General features: G+C 36.4%; 1 protein-coding gene across 9 annotated transcripts in view; it reads right to left on the minus strand.

The window, feature by feature from the left end:
* The window catches only part of ROBO2 (roundabout guidance receptor 2), a 599,875-nt gene that overhangs the window by 7,435 nt on the left and 570,386 nt on the right, over nt 1–22,054 (minus strand). For all 9 annotated transcript variants that reach the window (XM_088144588.1, XM_088144583.1, XM_088144586.1 and 6 more), the window contains 2 exons: nt 12,822–12,977; nt 3,824–4,069 (listed from right to left, as the gene is read on the minus strand). In XM_088144588.1, coding sequence (XP_088000714.1) covers nt 3,824–4,069; nt 12,822–12,977 — 402 coding nt within the window. The remainder of the gene's footprint in view (nt 1–3,823; nt 4,070–12,821; nt 12,978–22,054) is intronic.

Below are 22,054 nucleotides of genomic sequence, written 5' to 3' on the forward strand. Positions count from 1 at the left end.
AAAGACCCAGTAGCACAAGAAGAAAAAACAGGAATCATCTACAACATACAGTGTAAGGACTGTAACAACCACTATGTAGGACAGACAGGCAGAAGGCTTGAAGAGCGCATCCATGAACACCAACTAGCAGTCAGAAGACATGATGAAAACTCCTTAATCTCACAACACATGGACAGACTTAACCATAGTTTCAGCTGGGAAACTGTCAGCATCTCAGACCAAACTAAATCCAAAAATGCAAGGGAATTCTTGGAAGCTTGGTATTCAAACAAGGCGGCAATTAACAGGCACATAGAGATAAACACCATCTACACATTATTCAGAAGAGACAATAAAAAGGAAACAAAAGACCAGAACATCTCCTCACCAGTGATCATCACCCAGATAAGCAGAGATTAACACCAAGATTACCACCAGACATACAAGCAGTAAACAATACCTTAATCAAGGAACTTCCAGAGGGAAAAAATAGAACAAAACAAAACACCTCCACCAACACTGGCAGTGCATGCCACAATATATAAAGAGAGAGCAAACCCCATTCCATTCTAGCATTGACAATGTTACCTAGCTGGGTAATGAAACATTTGCAAGAAAACAACCAAGCTCAGAAAACCCCAAGGACTCCACAGAAAGGCAATGGCAAACTTCTTCTGGCGGGGAAAAAAAAAAAAATCTTGCCAAGAAAACTGCAAGGACTAGTTCAGGCAGTCACCAGGAATTACATTCTACTCAAAGGAACACACATACAGTCAGAAATATTGGAACAAGGATAACTCTTTTGGCATTTGGCCTCTGTACACCACCACATTGAAGTTGAAAGGAAACACACCCAGATGGGAGTGAAGTCAAGACTTTCAGCTGTGATTCAAGGGGTTTGACAAAAATGGAGCACTAACCATCCAGGAAGTACAGTCAGTGGCAAACACACACACCCATCATTGGTGGCTTATAAGTAATGGAACAAACCAACATCATGACAAACATAAGGATCGCCTTTAATACCTGGATGAAAATCCTTTGCAGTCAATGACTGCCTGAAGTCTGAAACCCATGGACATGACCAAATGCTGAGTTTCCTCCCTCAAGATGCTTTGCCAGGCCTTTACTGCAGCTGCCTTCCACTGCTGCTTGTTTGTGGGTCTTTCTGCCTTCAGTCTTGTCTTCAGGAAGTGAAAAGCATGCTCTATCGGGTTGAGATCAGGTGACTGACTTGGCCATTGAAGAACATCCCACTTCTTTGCCTTGACAAACCCTTGGGTAGCTTTTGCTGTATGTTTTGGGTCATTCTTCATCTGCAATATGAAGCAGCGTCCTATCAGTTGGGCAGCATTTGGCTGAAACTGAGCAGAAAGTATAGCCCTTTACACTTCAGAATTCATCCTGCTGCTTTTATCAGCAGTCAGGTCATCAATCAACACCAGTGGCCAGGTTTCACTGGCAGCCATACAAGCCCATGCCATAACACTGCCTCCACCATGTTTGATAGATGATGTGGTATGCTTGGATCATGAGCTGTTCCTTTCCTTCTCCATACTTTTCTCTTCCCATCATTCTGGTGCAAGTTAATCTTGGTTTCTTCAGTCCAAAGAATCTTATTCCAGAACTGGGGAGGCTTTTTTAGGGGTTTGCTGGAAAAGTCTAACCTGGCCTTTCTGTTCTTCAGAATTACCAGTGGTTTGCATCTTGTTGTGAAGCCTCTGTATTTATATTCATAAAGCCGTCTCTTGACTGGAGATGTTGACAATGACATGCCTACCTCCTCAAGAGTGTTCTTGACCTGGCTAGATGTTGCGAAAGGGTTCCTCTTCACCATGAGCAGAATTCTGCGGTCATCCACTTTAATTGTCTTCCATGATCTTCCAGGCCTTTTGCTGTTGCTGAGCTTGTCAGTTAATTCCTTCTTTTTCAGGATGTTCCAAACTGTTGTATTGGCCCCTCCCAATGTTCTTGCTATCTCTCTGATGGGCTTCTTTTGTTTTCTCAGCCTAATGATGGCCTCCTTCACTCGCATGGACACCTCTTTGGACCTCATGTTGAGCATTCCAGTGAACAGCTACCAAATGCAAATGTAACTGCCTCCAGGCCTTTTATCTCCTTGATTGGTCATGGGGTACCCAGGAAACAAGCCACACCTGGCCATGCAGCTGCTTGTCAGCCATTCCTTCCATTACTTATGAGCCACCAATGATGGGTGTGTGTGTATGCTACTGGCTGTACTTCTTGAATGGTTAGTGTCCCACTTTTGTCAAACCTCTGGAATTACAGCTGAAACCCTGACTTCGCTCCCATCTGGGTGTGTTTCCTTTCACCTTCAGTGTGGTGGTGTACAGAGGCCAAATGCCAAAACAATTGTCCTTATTCCAATATTTCTGGTCATGAACCTGCTTATATTGTGTTGGGTCATCAGTCTATACAGCTCAGCACTGTCTCAGCAAAAGCATTTCACTGTGAAGTTGTGGCTTCAGAATAAATCTGAGAGTTTCCTATACAATAACAAGCTATGGCAACAGTACATCAATAATACAGTTTGAACTCAGACATCAAAATGTCTTCTGACATCTCTACTTTGAAGTACTTTCAATTTTTCAACATTATAACCCAATTTTTAAACCATATATTGAACCTAGACCATGCAGAATCATATTGTCTGTTCTTTCCTCTTCTATCCTGTGTCTTTTAATATTTTGGCACTTTAAAAAAAAAGTGTTCAGGAAAAATATTCTACCAGATTATCTTTAAGGAAGAATGTCATTGCCCTTACTGCTCTTCTTACATCTATTTGGGTCTGTGACACAATCACTGCAGCACTACTGTTGCATGTGTATTGGGAGTAGGATAACATTATATAACAAGACATAGAACACTTATTTAGCAGAATAAAAGACCATAATAAATTTACATTTCTGAAATGTATTTTTCAGTTCAGTGAAAACTTTCCTAGATAAGTGGATATATCCAGCTCTTAGATTTCCACAGTAATAATCTTCAAATAATAGATTAATTGTTGTTCTTATAAAGTCATTAAAATTCAGCACTCAGTTAGTGCATAATCACTAACTTTGTGCATCCCATAACACATCAGTATTACTGGATGCAAAGAAATCATGAGAACAAACTATTTCAGTTGGTATGCTTTTATCATACATAAATGTTTCTTCTTTATTATTTCTGTGCAATTTATAATTTTTGGTAAAAAACTATGATGATAGAATTTATCCCACTAATTCAGAAAGCCTAAAATATATGGTATCAGTAATTAGGAAGAAATTAATATCTGAAATCTGTAAACAATTATTTATGCATACAGTAAATAAATTGCTTTATAAATAAGACTTCAAAATCACCAAACTGGGTGAACAATATTCCTAAACTTATCTTTAAAAAGCCATGCACAAACAAGTCACAGCTTTGAGCATTTTTCAGAAAAACTGAATTAAGTATGGATAAATTTATGCTAATGGACATAAGGATCTTTAGTGTACCATTAGCATGCAACAATTCTAGATTAGTGGCTTAAAAAAAATCACAACAAATGCATGCTTCAAAGCTACATGTTCCTCAGAAAACAAATACATCCTCCAGCTGTATAGAATAACAGCAACCTTATTTCCTAAAGGAAAGCATGCAATCAGAATGTTAGTAGTTAGGTGTATTCAATGCTTCACTATTGCAGGAACAAATAATAATGGATGTCAAATGCTAATTGACATTCTTTGTTGCTATGTACATCTTGACCTTCACCATTTGTAAAAGAATTAATAGTACATTATAATAGCTTTAAGAAATTGCCTTAGCTACTCTGAGAGGTACAATTACGCACCTGATCCAAAGGCTTGCTTTTTCTGGCCTTGAAGTTCTGTGGAATTTAGCCAATCCTGGGTTTGCCGTTGCCACTCTAGTGATGTTCTAGCTTGACGATCCAAAGAACTCTTTGTCTCATCTATGTTGGTTGTATGCTGTCGTTCTAAAGAGCTTCCTTTTCTGTCTGTTGAACCTCCACGTTGGCCAGCACCTATCTGTTGCCTTATTCCCTGACCTGGAGGTGGGTCTGGTGGTGGTGGAAGATCTAAAAAAATGTGAATAGCTTCATAAATTTCAGTGAAACATTTTAAACTACAGAACAAAAAAGAAGGGTTTTATCAGTACTGACTGTTAAAAATTTACACTCTATGTATTTTACTGGTTTTCGTCAGGCCAGATTCTTTATCAGAAAAGCAATTTTATTTGGCCTAGATAATTTGGACTCTATATTTCTTATGACATTTTCAAAACCTCAATTTAAAACACATTTATATAATATAGAATGCAACATACTACATCAGAAACTAGCAATATGGCCCTGAAGGCCTCAAAATGTCAATAATATTCCCAACTTGCATCCAGGGATCCTTTAAATAAATAAAAATTTGATACTGGTTTCAGAAATGACCGTGTCTTATTGAGACATTCATATTTAGTGAGATTTCACTGTTTGTTTGCTTACAGAGCTTATGTGTTGCTCCAATCAGCTGACTCAGAGTGACATACAACTACCCAGTATGTAATTGGTATTAAACATAATACAGATCAAATCTGAAGGCAAAATAATGCATTATAATAACATAAACCCAGGAAATATTCTCAGAAGAATACGGTTATCTGGTATGAGCTTATGAAATCTCATATAGCAACACTTAAATCTCATGAGCACTTGGGAAGATGTGAATATTTGTGAAATTTGTTTATTTTTATATTTTGATTGTACCTTATAATTTTGGTTTTAATGTGTTTAATGAGTATTTCATGTAAAAAAAAAATGTTATTCTTCTTAGCATTTGTCCCACATGGGTGCATAGTCAATTTCTTTTTGCACTTCATTCCCTAGTTCTTACAGCAAAGTCATCAATGCATGATACAACAAGTCCTCCTCCTCCTCCTCGTTGTTGTTATTGTGGTTGGTCACAGAGTCAGCCAAATGTTTAGACTAGATTTTGCATTTTGATCCACCTATCAAGTCCTTCCCAAGGACCTGGGATAGGCAGATGTTGTTTATTGTGTTAAAGGTATCATCACAGGATATAAACTGTTCCAAATAAAGTGCCTTTTGCAATTGACTAATGGTGATTTCATCAATGCCGATGGTCTTCAAGTGGTGCTCCAGATGTTTTGGGATTGCACCTAGGGTGCCTACAACTGTTGGTACTATCTTTGCTTTATTTTGCTGTAGTTGTTCAACTTCTATTTGCAGGTCTTTATATTTTGTGATTTTCTCCAGGTCTTTCTCTTCTATTCTGCTGTCTCCAGGTATTGCAATGTCCACTATCCAGACTTTTTGTCTTTCTTATCAACAGTTGTTAAGTTTGGGTTGTTGTGTGGCAGATGCTTGTCTGTTTGAATTCTAAAGTCCCAGAACACTTTTGCTTCTTCATTTTCTATTACTTTGTCTGTTTTATGGTCCCACCAGTTCTTCCTTGCAGGCAAATAGTATTTCTTGAAGATACTCCAATGCAACATTGTTGCTACTTTGTCATGCCATTGTATGTAGTCAGCCTGTGCAATCTTCTTGCAGCAGCTAACTAGATAGTCCACTGTTTCTTAGCTTCTTTGCAGAGGCAACATTTGCTGTCTGTTGCTGTTTTCTCAATTCTGTCTTTGTATGCATTTGTTCTTAAGGCTTGCTCCTGTGCAGGCAGAATTAGCCCCTCTGTTTTTTTCTTCAACTTTCCTGCTCTTAGCTATTGCCAGGTCTTCTTGTTATCTGCTTTGCCTGCTAGTTTTGTGTGTGCGTGTGGGTGTGCGTACTGGCCATGTAATACTTTGCCTTGCCATATCTCTTTCTATTTTTCATCTAGTCTTTCTTATAGGCCAGTTTGGTTTCTTTGGTATTCAGTAAGCCTTCATGGTGTACTAGCTTCACTGCCCTTCAGATATTCTTCAAAGGCCCTTTTTTCTTATTCAACTGTCTCGTGTACTTGTAACATTCCATGCCCACCTATGCTCCTTGGTAAGTAGAGTCTGTCAATGTTGCTGTGTGGATGAAGGGCATTCATCATTGTCATTATTTTTTTCTGGTCTTCCTATCGAGGGCTTTTAGTTCAGCTTGAGTCCAGTCGACTATTCCAGCTGTGTTTCTAATGACTGGAATTGCCTGGTGTTAATTGCCTTGATGGTATTTCCGCCACTGAATTTGGACTTTAAGATCTTCTTCACTGTTCTGATGTATTCACTAGTAACCTTCTTCTTGATTTCAGTGTGCTTCATGTTGTCAGCCTGAAGGTATTTGTATTTGTAGGGATCTTCTTCATCCAGACTCTTGATGTTATTTCCATTGGGCATTTTGATTCCTTCAGTTTTCATTATTTTTGTCTGTGGATGGTAAAGGTGGCACATTTGTCCAGTCCAAACTCCACTGCAATATCGTGGCTGTATATTCGGACAGTGTTCAGCAGCGATTCTGTTTCAGATGGTGTTTTTCCATACAGCTTCAGATCGTCCATGCAAAGGATGTGGGATAACCTGGCAGATGTTTCTGATGTTTGATAACCATGGGCTAACATCTGGCAAACCCTACCTCATAATGAAAGATCCAACAAAAGGGGCAGCACCAGGCAACTACAGGCCAGTTACCTCCTTGCCAATACCTTTCAAATTGCTAACTGGTGTGGTAGCTGATGCAGTCCAACAGCACCTAGTTGAAAACAAACTCTTTCCATCTGAGCAGGAAAAAAACCACTGTTGACAGAGGAATCAATGCAATGACAAACAGTAGTGATGGTAGCGAGTCTCCTTGGAAGATTCTTCTCTTGATGTTAACCTCTCCTAGTCTATCACCATTGACCAGCAACTGTGTCTTCCACTGTGCCATTGTTCTTTGCACAAAGCTTGTGATGTTTCCATTGACTTCTGTTATTTCTAGGCACTTGATTATCTAGTCATGTGGCAGGGAGTGGAATGCCTTCTTGTAATAAATCCAAGCTACATTCAAGTTGGTCTTCCTTCTCTTATAGTTTTCCAAAAACATCTTGTCAATTAGGAGCTGATCTTTTGTTCCTCTGCTGTTTGGGTGGTTTTTTTCCTGCTCAGATGGAAAGAGTTTGTTTTCAACTAGGTGCTGTTGGACTGCATCAGCTACCACACCAGTTAGCAATTTGAAAGGTTTGGCAAGGAGGTAACTGGCCTGTAGTTGCCTGGTGCTGCCCCTTTTGTTGGATCTTTCATTATGAGGTAGGGTTTGCCAGATGTTAACCTGGCAAACCCTACCTGATAATCTTCAATTTCATTACCTTGCAGTATGTTGTTAAACTGCCTGGCAATGAGTGGGTGAGGAGCAGTCAGATGTTTCAACCAAAAACCATGCTGTTCATCTTCACCTGGTGCTGACCAATTCTTGTTCTTCCTTGCCCTCTTCTCCACCATTTCTGCTGTTATTTTAAGTTATTTCATTTTAACTTCTTTTTTATTCTTATTCACCTCCTTTATCCAAGCTGCATTCTTGTTGTATTTTTTTGGGTTGTCCCATAGCTGCGCCCAAAACTGCACTGTTTCTTCTTTGTCAGGTGTTGACTGGTTCATTGTAGTCTCTCCATTGATGGATTGGTAGAAATGTTTCTGATTTGACTCAAACTGGAGATTCTGCCTGTAGTGTGCAATTCAAGCTTTGTATCTGCTGCTGCTGCTGCTGATTTGCCAGCCTCATTTTATCAGTTTGTTGCAAAGCCTGGTGCTTATTAGGGTTGAGAGGGAGTGACCAGGTGAAGGTCACTCAGCTTGCTTCTATGCCTGAGAGAAGACTACAGCTGGGTCTCCTTGCTTCTACCCAGCCCCTTCGTTTCTGTTTTATCACACTTTCCAAATGGTCATGGCTTGAATCTTTTCTAATACAACTTCATTTAGATTTCAGAATTTTGTTCACAACTGAAACCACAACTTTTTTTATTAGGCATAATCCCAGAATACAGTAATACTTCAGTTCACGAACGCTTCTGTTCACGAACAATTCGATTCACGAACAGCAGCATTCGCAAAATTTTGCTTCCTTTCGCGAACTCCGCAGCGGGTGATGAACACGACCCACGGCCATTTTCCCTGCTGTGACACGTGGTCGTGGCTTCCTGTAGGCAAGATCGCGGTCGCAGACAGACACTGGCTGTGAAGCTTTTTGGTGTGCTTTTTAGCATGGCTCCAAAGAAAGTGCAGAGCAAGCATGGTGGTAAAAAGAAAGTGCAGAGCAAGAATGGAAAGAATAAGGTTCTGAAGAAAATAACCATTGAACTGAAGAAGGAAATTGTAGAAAAGCATGAGCGTGGTATTCGTGTGACTGATCTGGCCTCGGAGTACAAGATGGCGAAGTCGACAATCTCGACTATTTTGAAGAATAAAGATGCCATAAAAGGAGTTGATGTGGTAAAAGGAGTAACAATGTTAACCATGCAGAGGACACAAGTGCTGGAAGAGGTGGAAAAACTTTTGTTAGTGTGGTTGAATGAGAAACAGCTGGCAGGTGATAGCATTAGTGAAGCTATGATCTGTGAAAAAGCCAGGAAATTGCACAGTGATTTACTGCAAAAAAAACCCTCTACAAGCGCAATAAGTGAAGAATTTAAAGCCAGTAGAGGCTGTTTTGATAAATTCCACAAGAGAAGTGGCATCCACAGTGTGACAAGACATGGTGAGGCTTCCAGTCCTGACAAGGCCGCTGCAGAAGCCTACAAGAAAGAATTCGCGGAATTCATGAAGGCAGAAGGATACGTTGCTCAACAACTGTTCAACTGTGATGAAACAGGGCTCTTCTGGAAGAAGATGCCAAACAGAACCTATATCACGCAGGAGGAAAAGGCACTGCCGGGGCACAAGCCCATGAAGGACAGACTGACCCTTTTGCTATGTGTGAATGCAAGCGCCGAGCTGAAGATTAAGCCACTACTGGTCTTTCATTTCCAGAGGGTTATGCAGCGCAGGAAAAAACAATTGACATTAGACAGATTTTTCACCAAAACTCAGCCTGCAAGCTAAGAGACAAAGAAGAGAGGAAACCCCTGAAGGAGATCTCCCGGATGATGTCCTTTTGGAGGGGGACTCTCCCTCCAAACAATAACCGCCTCCCCACCCGCCTTCCTGTCCTCCATGCCAGAAGTCGCCTCAAGCAAGGTTAGTGTTCTCTCTCTTCATACTGTACTGTACTGTACTTTGTTTCATATTTTTGTGGTTAAAAAAAAACATGGTTCAGAACAGATTAACCTTATTTACACTGAACCTTATGGGCAAATTTGATTTGGTTGGTGACCAAAATCAGTTGGTGACCACATTTGTAGGGGTCAGAACGGATTAACCTTATTTACATTGAACCTTATGGGGAAATTTGATTCGGTTCGTGACCAATTCGGTTCGCAACCAGAATCGTGGAACGAATTAAGTTCGTGAACCAAGGTACCACTGTATATCAAAACAAAAGTAATAATTTACTGAGATACTTGCTCATGGCAGCTAGAATAAATTTTGCTCAACATTGGAAGAAATATACAATTTCAGTGACATCTGATTGGGAACTTAAACTTGAAGAATATGCATCAATGGCAACATTAACAGTATATATACACAACAGAAGTTTAACCAAATCCAAGCATGTGCAATATATAATAAGGCAGCATGGCAAATATAAACACTTACAGTATGACTTTTAAGGGGACCTAATTTCTTATAAACACTCCAAACTGGCAGAGGCACAAAAAGAGGGAAGTTAGAAACCAAATAGCTTTTTATTTTTTATTTTTTTTAATTTTTTTTTCTTCGTCGTTGTTGTTTATTTTGTTTTGTCTATTCCTTCTGTTTCTTTAACATGCATAAACAAAAGAATTAACAATACAATAGAGGCCTTAGTATTAAGTATTAAGCTTAAGACATAAATCTTTATTGTATAACAAATACTTTGATGTAATTTGCAATTGTTAATTAATACCACATTTAGTTTTAGATGTAAAATTTAAACCACCTTATGCTTATCAACATCAACATTTTAGAAATCATAGTTAATATTGATTCAAACATCTTTTTCTTTATCTTTAAAGGTTTAAGTTATCTAAACATTAGAGTGTTAATAATCTCTAATCAATACTGTATAAATACCACTATATCCAAATAATACATGTATTACTTAAGTTTTATAATACAATAAAACAAATGAAAGGGGGAAAATGCCCAATTACATTTATTAGAGTTCATTCCATGTAGATGTCACAGCAGGTGGCAGCACCTAGCCAAATTTAGCTGATTTTGATAAAGCTAAGCAGAATCACCCTGGATGGCAGACCTCCAAGAAATCTCAGAGCTGCAGGGTAGAATGGGAAGCCCACCCTCCCCTCAAAAGAAAAAAAAATCCCAGAAGAAACCAGTGGAAGACCACCTCTGTAATTGTTACCAAGATATCCACATAGTCAGGAGGACCCAATATTCAACAGAGGAGCCTTTTCTTTAAAAATAAAAACAAATAGATCTGTTTTTATAGATGGATCTTTTATAGTAGTGTTCTCAGTAAGGAATCTCTGCACTCAGAGTAACTGTCTGAACATTCACTGAAAGAGTCATTCTCCCCTTTCTGCCTCCTTTCTTCCTGTCTTCATTCTATTCAAGGTAGTCAACCAAGGGATAAATGCAGCTGTTGGTGGTAGTTGGGGCAGACAGAACTCTCACTCCATGAACTTCTTTAAGTTAACATTTTCTAATTTAGGTTGCAGCCTTTTAGTCTTTGAAGCTATCAATGAAAACCTTTTCTCAAGAACAACATTTGCACTATATAGCCTGTCTACAAAAAATAGTTCGTAGAATTAGTAGCGAAAGTATGTACTTGAAATCATTTATACCCATACATAATCTATTAGAACTTCTTAAGTACTGTTGTACAGAAATAACTGATCCTAGAAGCTAGTTAACATATAAAGTGACAACAATGAGTGTGAGCATATGCTAGAAATGCTAGTTACTCTACAAAGGGACTTGACTTTCCACTATCAGCTCTTTTCTGATTTAACTTTGGACAAAGGCAGATATCATTATAGTAGCACCTATTTGCTCAAAGATATATATCCTCTACCATTACATGTGTCAAGACAAATAAAAACTGCTGAAACTTTTTTCATCCACCAGTATGAATGACAGGACAAAGAAAAAAAACTGATATAAAAGCAATCGACTATATTTAATCAATAATTTAATATAGAAAGGATTTGGCTAACTTATTGAGAAGCAGAGAAGTGTGTGTGTGTGCAAGTGATTAGGAGGCTTTGGAAGGTTTAGGTCCACCCAAGATATATATATGTATGGCTACTTTGCAGAAAGCTGGTAATTATGCACCAAGTACCTCCTAGATTCTTGAAAAATACATGCAAACTTTAATGCAAAATACTGTATGATAAGTGGCTAAAGTCTCTCTCAGACACATACACAATTGTATTAGATGCTTACTTTTGCAAGACACAAAGTATTTCCTTCTTCCTTTTAGCCCACATTTTGAGTAAATCTTAATGGGACAGAAGATGTTGGGCTTAATTGTTCCATTGTTGTGCTCAGTTCAGTGAATATACCACTGTGTGATATGTTGTATTTTCTCTGCTTTTGTATAAAAGGAATTTTGCTGATTACTTGTATTTGTGAAACAGTCATATACCCTGTAAATTAGGACTCCAAACACCATTCATCAGGGTGAAGGCTCTTTCTGCTTTGATGAGTAAATGACAATAGCAGTAAATATTATTTTCTATTGATTGTGAAGACTAGTTCATATTTGAAGATGTGTAGCTACAGAAAGATTAACGAATCATTCTGTAGGCCATGGGAGGACAATTTTTTGTGTGGCCAGAATGGCTGATGATACTCTGACACTGAAACTGGGGCACTGAGTAGTAGAATGTATTTTTATCAGGTTTAGGATGATTTCCACAGATTTAAGAGCAAAAGCTATCCATTTTGCCCTTTAATCTACCCAAAATAACCCTTAATTTTCAAGATTAATAAGTTTTGTTTTGTTTTTTAGGGAGAAATGGCTTATATCACTCACATCCTCCAAAAACACAAAAAGAGCCAAAAATATTGCCCCACCCATACCAAGAATGGTCTGGAAGTTCTTGAGGTGGTGGGGGCCACAAAAGGATTGCTTCAAAAAAGCTGCATGTTCATCCCTGCTGTAAGAGAATGCTTTTTCAGTTATCAGTGCTACTCAGATATTCCAGTTTAAAACAAGGCTGGAGACTGAACATTGGCATCTGATTTTTTTTCTGTTTGCAAACTTTAGTCTGTAACTTTGTGCTGTGAGGAAATACATTTACCTGGGAACTCATGCCACAGAAAAATGATTTTTTAAAGATGCAAATGCCTGCTAAAAACCTGACAAAATGATATAATTTCTTCATGTACAGAATAAAATGCATTAAACAGGGTATTAAGATAAGCTTTCACTGGCCAGATAAGCTTTATGTGGCCAGATATGAATCCATGCAGAACATATTTAGAGTATTTGTGTGTTAGAGAGAACAAAAGAGAAAAACAATTGACTTAAAGCTTAGCTTCTCAGTTGGCTTAAGTTTTAAATGAATACATGAATAAATAACTGTTCTATCTAGTGCCTGAATATTGTTGCATTGATTCTTTTTCTGACTAAAGTTCACAAGCAGTTCATAGAAACAAATCCTTGGATACCAAGCCCAGACATAATTTGTACATTTCTGATATTTATTAAAGATGCAAGTGTCCAATTAGATTATTAACTGTATTTTAGCAAACATTTATAACAAAAATAGTGGATTTAATCTTGACATGCTATTGAAATAATTTCAAACCAGGGAACTTACCATCTGACATGCCTTCCCTACGATGAGGCAAGGAGGGCTGTTTTTTGGTAGGGTTAGGCCTAGGCCTTTGACTCTGATTCTGGATTGTACTGGTATTAGTGTCAGTAGTAAATGGGCTAGTTGGGCGAAGCTTCTGAGAAGCAGAATGTGGTTTGCCTAAAAAAAGAAAAAGAAAGAAGAAAAAGAAGAAAAGAAAAAAATGAAAATGAATACATTCTTAAAATGTCTTCATTTACAATGTTTGCTTTATGATAGGCTACCAGCAAAGTAACAAAGGCAGCATTTTATTTTCTGAGAAATTTTCAAACTTTTGTGTTTGTTAAACACAGCAAGGTTACTATTAAAATACTATTTTTACCTTGTAAACAACAATTATTCATAATGGTTTTCACAATGTCTTTTATGTGCAATAAACACATACACTTAATACAAGGATTTTAATCAGAACTATGCAACACATGTTATAATGTCTGAGTAACCACAAAAAGCAGATTTTGCAGTAATTTTATTCTTTGGGCAAAACTATTGAAGAATAGACTAAATCATATTCTCTGTATTTAAATATTTTATCTGCATGCAAAGTTATTTTTATGTAGATGTAAACAATTTCCAGATGTGGAATTTCCCTCACTTCCAATACTTCTTATTAATGCATTATGTACTTGCAGAAAAGCATTCTATTCTATTCTATTCTATTCTATTCTATTCTATTCTATTCTATTCTATTCTATTCTATTCTATTCTATTCTATTCTATTCTATTCTATTCTATTCTATTCTTCAATGTATTTTTTCTCCTGCTTTTATAATATTTTCATATATCCCATATACTTTATAAAAATTGCAATGAGCTGTTTCTTTAAAGGAACATTAAACAGTAGTATATCTCAGAGAATCTACAGTAGAATCTGTGCTTTGCTTTGTTATTTCTTGGTGTTTGATTTTTGTTTTGTTTGAATTTAGGCCAAAATGTAAGCTCTCTATCTCTCTCTCTGTATACACGCATATAAATACACACATACATACTTATGTTGAGATTTACACAGAAGAAAAAATGAAAAGGAATAGAGTCCAGCATCCAGCAAAAAACATTAGCTTTGCGTTTTTAAACCTGTTCTTGCTAGGCTGGTTTCATCCAGCCTAAACCCAGCTTTATGCTACTGCAATTAGAGCTTATGCAAAATTGCCACTGGCAAAGATGAAGTTATCTGAGGATCTACCTACTATACTAGATCTAGGATGAGAAAATGTATGGTCATCATCAGACAGAGAACCCCATCCATTTACAAGTGAACCTAAAAACAAATGTAGGAGGCTAGTAAGTTGCACACATACAATAGCTTAATTGTTTATATAAATGTGAAAAGGACTATTAAAATCTCTATTTTCTCTCCAACTTTCAAAACTTAATTTAATATTCAGTTAACCATTAACTAAATTTTATTTCCCCATTTTAGATCTCAAGGCTGCTGATTTCTGAATTCTTAAAAATTACTTTTTTTATGAATTTAAAAGCCAGTGTATCTAATTACAGAATTCAAAATAAGAAAACATGAATAAACTCTGTAACATATTTATTATTTCTAAATTTGATATTTAATAACCATATTTCACACTTAATTAAGGTCAGTAAGGTAAAAGACAATTACACCTTTATTTGAAGTACAATTGCATATTTATTTTAATATTCCATATTTAAAATATGTATTTCTGTCTGCACAGGTAGTAGATTTACACTACACACTACCTACACACTACATGTGTCATATTTAAATTGAATTTATTTGTTTGATTTTCTGCATTGTATAATTATAAAAAAAGCATATACTTTCAAATATAAACATTCAGTGCTTAAATTTAACAGTTAAAATATATACTGTACAAGCCTCAGAGCCTTAATTGTGACTAAAATACAGATGGCTTCTGAAATTAATTATATTGTACATTGTACAATCAAAAGTCTTAATTTTGACAACCGTTGTGTCCTGCTATGAACACTAGAAACTCCTCCACATTTAGATTTATATCTAATGTATTTCAATGTTTATATATTATTACTATTGCCCTGGAGTACATAAAGTCATCAACAATAATTTTCAACCAGCATTGTGTAGATTGAAAATACTTAATTTGGAACTAAAATCCCCAAACTGTATTCTGTATACATTCAGTTCATGTAAAAACATAGAAAACTGCCTTGTTGCCAACTGTTGGAAATATGTATGGGTCAAAGTCAATGAATATAGTTTGCATTCTTGAAATGGTCAAATCTTTATGAAAAACATTTCTATGTTTGTGTATTTTCAGACAGTAACTGAATAAAGGGGATTTACAAAGATATGACAAGGATGGCTGTGAGACAATAAAAGATTCAGTGAAATATTTTGACAGATGCAATAAAGACGTATTTCAAAACAATTACAATAAATTATGGAAAGAAATAAACAAGATCTTGAAAGGTGGAAAAGCTGAAAACTACTGGCTAGGATTTGGGTGACAATAAAAATGGATGTTTTACCCAAGATAAACTTCTTCTTTCAAATGGCATCAATTCAAATCCGAGATTAAAAAAATTGCAGGGTTGGCAAAAACAATTAATAGATTTATATGGTATGGGAAAAATAAAATGAGTAAGATTTAATGTTTTGCAAGACATAAAAGAAAGAAGTGGATAAGCTTTTCCCAATCTCAGATTAAATTATAGAGCAAGCTATCTATCATGGATAACAGAATGGATAAAATTTCCTAGTAGTAGAATTTTAATTACAGAAAGAGTAGGCTTTGCCAATGGGCTTCATAGATATTTATGGAATAAAGGAACAAATGAAGACAAGAATCTGAAGAAACATATTATAAGAGAAAGTCTGTTAAAAATTAGGATTCCTTAAAATCATTAACAATTTCACCATTAGCATCACTGTCAAATGCTTTATATGTCAAAGTCAATTTCAGTAAGAAAGATCTGATTGCCATCAAATGATACATCTACATTCAAGAAATAGATTAAAGACACAGCAATAATTGTTTAATGAAGAAATCTACCATGGTTAATGTATTTGGAAATAATTGGGAAAAAAATTGATCTTAAAGAAGAAGGGATCCTGAGAAAGATGACAGAATTTGAAATACTTATTCAGACTCAAGATCAGTTATAGGACATATTTACAAATGGCCTCTTAAATATAATATGGAAACAGAAAACATATAAAACTTTATGGTAAAAAGGATTCAAATTTTCACTAAAATAAATTTTACACCAAACTAGAATGTGAGGGAAAATTTGTATGAAGTGTTCTATTGACATATGACTCCATCAACAATTGCCAAGATACTTAAATCATACAACAATAAATGTTGGAAATGCCACATAAAGGAACATTTTATCATATCAACTTATTCACGGCCCAACTCACAAAGGGTCACACATTGGATCCGGTGTTTGCCTCGGGAGAGTGGTGTAATGATCTGGATTTTGAGGTGTTAACATCAGCCCTTTGCCATGGATGGATCACTCCCTTTTGGCTCTAGAGTTCTCTGCAGCCTCCCTCACTGCAGGGAGCTGGAGCCTCTTAGATCACCCACCCCAGGTTCCTGATGGACCCAGCATGGTTTCAGAGGGAAATTGGGGTTTTTCCCAAACCACTGGCATGTAGTTTGGTGGATGACCTCACTGTGGGTTGGAATGAGCAGGTGACAGGGGTGTTGGACTGAATTGTGCCTATGCAGACTCTCTGCATATGCAGATCTCATAGAATGCCATGGTTTACCAAGCAGCTCTGGCAGATGAAGTGCCACAAGAGATGCCTAGAGTGCTGCTGGACAAAGACAAAGAGTGAAGTCAACTGAGCACAGATAAGAGCTTTCATTAGTGACAATTTGGTTCTGTTTGCTAAATGCTCAAATGATTCCCCCCAACCCCCAAATGGACTGTACCAGACACAGACAGAGGGAGATAAGCCACGTAAAAGGAAAGGCAAGCTGGAAAATATCATATTTTGAAAAAACTCTTTTAAAAATTAAAGGAATACATATTTTTATAAAGAAATGTTGTAAATCCCTAGCTTTTGGGCTTCTATGTCATAACATTATAAATAAAAATATAAAACTGATGAATAAAAAGCTCTATCTACTAGTTTTAAAAAAATGGTGTCTTATTTGACTTCATGACTTAGAAATATAAAAAGGTCCGGCTCATTTAAAGAAATAATCCCACTGGTTAAAATGCAAGACATTAGCCCTATTCCCCCATTCAGTATCTACTCAGGTCCGTGCTCCAGGTTATCCTCATTTCATAGCATCGCTTTTTGACACATACAGAAGATCCTGCGCACGTACAGTTCTATGTGTGTAAGCCTTCAGTCTACAGACAGTTGCATTGAATACATGACTTACAGGGAAGCCAGTCTGAGTAATTTGAAGGATGCTGGGACTTCACCAGGATATTTAGGAGGTGAGTGCTTCAGATTGTGGATGCCTGAATTATGCTTTTAAGAAAGTCATATTTGCAGCTTTTAGAAAGAACATAAACTGATTAAACTGAAAGCAGCCATACACAGTATGTAAAAATGTGACCAGAACAATAATTTAGTTTTGTTTGCTTCTTTTGATTGCATTTACTATTGCTGAAGATACAAAATAAACTGGGTTATTTCCCTTTTGATACCCTCTCTTATACATTTGATTAATTTTTGCTCAAGTTATTTTCACTAGGGAATGAGGTTGTGAAAATTCAGGTATGGAAAAACCTTTTATTAGATAAGTAGTTTTATGAAACTGAATGGTTTTTTGTGTAGGGATTTTTTGTTTTTTAATTCACAATTACTGTTGTTTTGGAGCCACATCACATCACAGTATTTTCATGTGATTCATTCCTCTTTGTCAATGGTGTATGTAAATCATTTCTGAGTGTTATTTAAATGGAAGGGTTTCAAACATAAATAAATATATATATATATTCTTACTGATGTCTATGAATGAATGTGTGCGTATGTGAATACCTGTGCACATACACACACAGAATGCCTGAAATGCTAGGAAATAGGTTTGTTTCCCAATTATGTTTTTGACTAATTTGAAGTTAAAAGAGTTCTGTTCTATACTACACTATATGAATACACGTCAGTTCAATAGAAATTGTTGATCTGATCTGACATCAACTTGGTTTCTGTTAAATGTGTATACACGTACAAGGTACATAAGAACGAACCTGATTACATTCAATGCATAAAGTCAATTCATCAGTGTGATTTGGATAAAATTAGGAGAGGTAATAAATCAAGTGGGGACGCGGTGGCGCAGCGGCTTAATGACGCTGAAAGTTGCCGGCCAGAAATGGTTGACGCTTCAGCGGTTCGAGTCCAGCCTTCACGTTAACAGGGTGAGCTCCTGTTTCCTCCCCAGTTCCTGTCAACCCAACAGTTTGAAAACTCACGTGAGTAGATAAATGGGTACTCTCACTCCGGTGGGAGGAAAAATGCTGGCGGTGCCTTGCAAAAGGAGTCGGGAGCAGTTGCCGGTAAGCGCGACACCGCGCTCGCCCGAAAAGGGCGCAAAGCAACGGAAACCCCGCCTCCTGCGCTCACCAGCTGGTCTCTGCTCTAGGAAGGAGGCTCTGGCAAACCACTTCCAAAACAATTGCCTTGAAAACTGCAAGGACTCGTCCAAGCAGTCACTTCAGAGTCGGTAACGACTGAGCGCAGATTATAAAAAAAATAAAATAAATCAAACTGTTTTTATTTAGAAGTTCTTAACTAAAGCTTCACAGTTAATCTACACTTTATGGAAATTGCATTTCACAAGAGCCAATGTTTGGAATACTTTTTTAATAAATGGAAGTAAAAATACTGTATACACCCCCTTATAATATATACTTCATCTGTTAATATCATTTCTTTCAATAAAAATCCTGTCAATATCTACAGAAAAAGAAAAAAAAAGTGTTTACTTTAAATAATTACTGTTTTCCTGTACATTTTAATAGTCTGTAATAGATATAGCTTGCATTTTTTTCTCTATTTTTCTATTTAATATGATTGACATATTTATAAAATGACTGGGGCATAATTGCTATTTGATCTTTTTTTGTAAAACTGGATCTCTAATGTTTTATAAAAGCAGACAAGAAATATACAATAATATATTATGGTTTGAAATCTGTCCTATTGTTATTAGCAAGGCAATTTGTAAAACTTTGTCCACATATATCCTCCCAATATATATATATAGTATATTGTGTATACTGTATATATATATATTCAATATACTACCATTATCATCTTAAACTACAGGTAGTCCTCATTTAGCGACCACAATTGGGACCAGCAACTCTACTGCTAAGCAAAGCAGTAACTAAGTAGGAAATCATGTGACTGTGACTGTGCTTTCCCTTTTCCCACTCTCCTGACCTTTGGAATGCTCAACCTGTGGCACTGAGATAACCAATTTGAAACTGACAAGACTAATCAGTTTCACACCTTCGACTTTTGTTTGCTTCCTAACAACTCTCCTGCTCTTTGGAATACTCACTCCCACACTGGGATAATTAGCAAAAAGGGAATTGTATTTATATTCATTGGAGAGGGAGGCGTGACAAGAAAGTAAGCAGGCACACAATGGGGAATACACATCAAAAGCAATGTGCTGTTGCTGGCAGCCGTGAGTGCGCTATGTAAACAGCCCGAAGTATTCCTCATTGTGTGCATGCTTACTTTCTTGTAATCTCATCCTCTCCAATCTCTCTGCTCTTCAAGGCAGGGGTGGGGGGGAGAAAAACAACAGGTCAGGCACAGGACAATGCATACTGACTGTAATGGTGATCAGATGACTGAGGGATGCTGCAAAGGTCGTCAATGCGGACATTGGTCATAAAGTGATTTTTTCATCACTCTTGTAATTTTGAATGATCGCTGAATGAGGCAGTTGATAAGCTAGGACTACCTGCATATCATTGGATCTACTTGCTATAATTTACTAGAATGAAAATGATATTAAATATGGTCCAGGTTGCCTCTTTTAAATTTTGCAATCTCATGCCTGGAAAACATATCTTTTTGGTGGATGTCCCTGTACTCTGGAATTCTCTCTCCTGATATATGGCAGGCCCCAACTTTGCTTCTCTTTAAAGTTGTTAAGACCTCACCCACCCATTTTTCCCAGGCATTTGAGTCAAATTGAGTGGATTCCCCTTTTGGTTGTTTAATTATCATGTTTAGTTGACATTTTATATTTTATATGCTTTTTTTTGTAATGTTGTGTGGTCTGTCTTTCTTTCTTTCTTTCTTTCTTTCTTTCTTTCTTTCTTTCTTTCTTTCTTTCTTTCTTTCTTTCTTTCTTTCTTTCTTTCTTTCTTTCTTTCTTTCTTTCTTTCTTTCTTTCCATTGTTTGACTGTTGTACACTGCCCAGAGTCACATTGTTTGAGTTGGGCAGCCCTATAAAACCAATAAATAAATAAATAAATAAATAAGCAAGCAAGCAAACGTCTTTTCACCTATTGCCATTAAGTCACAGAATTCTCCATTCCAGTCCTTGTCTGTCAGACCAGACCAGAAAATCAATTCCACAGGAAGGCTAATGCTATTTTTATTGAGATTGGCTATAATGTAGTAAGTCTGATTGTATTATACATCCTAGTTCTTCTTACAATTCAGTGAATTAGGGAGGCATCTCTCTGATCCACTTCTGAATGTTATCTTGTTCTGGACCTAAAAAATGCTTCAGCTTCTTTTGCCTAGGTAATGTTTTTTGCATATTTCTGTCAAAGTCATCTTTCCTACTCTGTATACTGTCCTTTGGAACAGCAACAAAGGGTTTGGATGGCTCTGACCTTGCTTCACTTTCTATGAGGCCTCGAAAACCTGGCTTTTCCCCAGGGCATTGGAGCAGAGATGAGCCCATCCTGAAATAGTCCGAGGATGATTTGGGGAATGCTAATATGATCATGGCTCAGCCTGTGCTGTGTTGAGCTATGTGGTATTTTTGTGTGTTTATGTTTGTTGGCTCTTTTGTTTATGTTTTTAAGCCACTCAGAGTTGTCACTGCAAGTTGGGTGGGCATATAAGTCATTTAAATAAATAAACAAATATCCAATGAAATCAGTAATAGCAATATTTGTGTTACTGATAGATACATCATTTCTGTGTCCCTACCCAGTAACTGAGATATCATAATTGCTTCCATAAAATTATTAACATCATAATATGGAAGTGTTTAAATAAATAATACATGTTGAAATCGTTATTTTTGTACATTTATTTTCTATAAAGTTTCGTTTAATTGGTAGAAATAAGATGCTTATTGCTCATACATGTGTTCTAAAAGGAGGGACCTAAAAGAAATTTTATCTCATTAAAAACTGAGGCAGTAATTAACAGAACATATTATAAAATTGGATTATACTCAAGCCTAATGGATGTAGGAATACAGATTCATCTGCAAGGGTGGATTTAGCATTAAATGACATGTAAATTACTGATCATACATTAATTTTAGTGCTTAAACTGTAATGGAAGCACAGGAAGATGCCATTTTATCCTAATATTTTACCACTCTGCAACGTTTGAACAACTACTTAATGTTCTAAGTACATGCTAACAGCTTGAATAAATCGGAGAACTTTTTGTGCCTTTCAGCAATTTGAAAAAATAAAGGGTAACAGAGATGTAGAAGACTGAAATTCCAAAAAGAAATAAATTAGGTTAAGCGGCTTGATTAATGTTTATAAATCTCATGATGTTTTCATCAGTAATAACTGACAAACCTATACATATTTGATTCATTTGGTTTCTTAACGAGTTCTGGAAAAAAAACCAAGTACCTTAATATACATTTACCACCCATACGGATGTTTTAATTTAGAGATTTTTTATACTTATCTGATATACAGTTTAGATCAAGTTCTAATTACCCAGCCTTATCATACATTTCATTTTGTATTCTTGTAATATTATTTTGTAATTTTATTATTTGCTACATACATTATACTGTTTTCTACAACTAAGTATGCTTCTTTAGCAATGACAGTAGAATTTCATTTTGTCATCCAAAGATGACTTCACAGTAATATATATATTTATAGAAACTATGATATATTATGATTTAACTGCATTTCAGAACATGTCCTTGATATTAAAATTGTCTTGGGAAAATTAAATGGAAGCTTTTAAATCTAAATCTTTTAATTTAGAAACTTTTCTAAATTAAATGGAAACTCTTCTATTTAGCTCTTACTGTTTGAA

Source organism: Python bivittatus, unplaced genomic scaffold (genome assembly GCF_059951505.1).
Source record: "Python bivittatus isolate LINGU-HERP-01145 unplaced genomic scaffold, Pbiv_v1 ctg000350_np1212, whole genome shotgun sequence".
Taxonomy (NCBI): Eukaryota; Metazoa; Chordata; class Lepidosauria; order Squamata; family Pythonidae; genus Python; species Python bivittatus.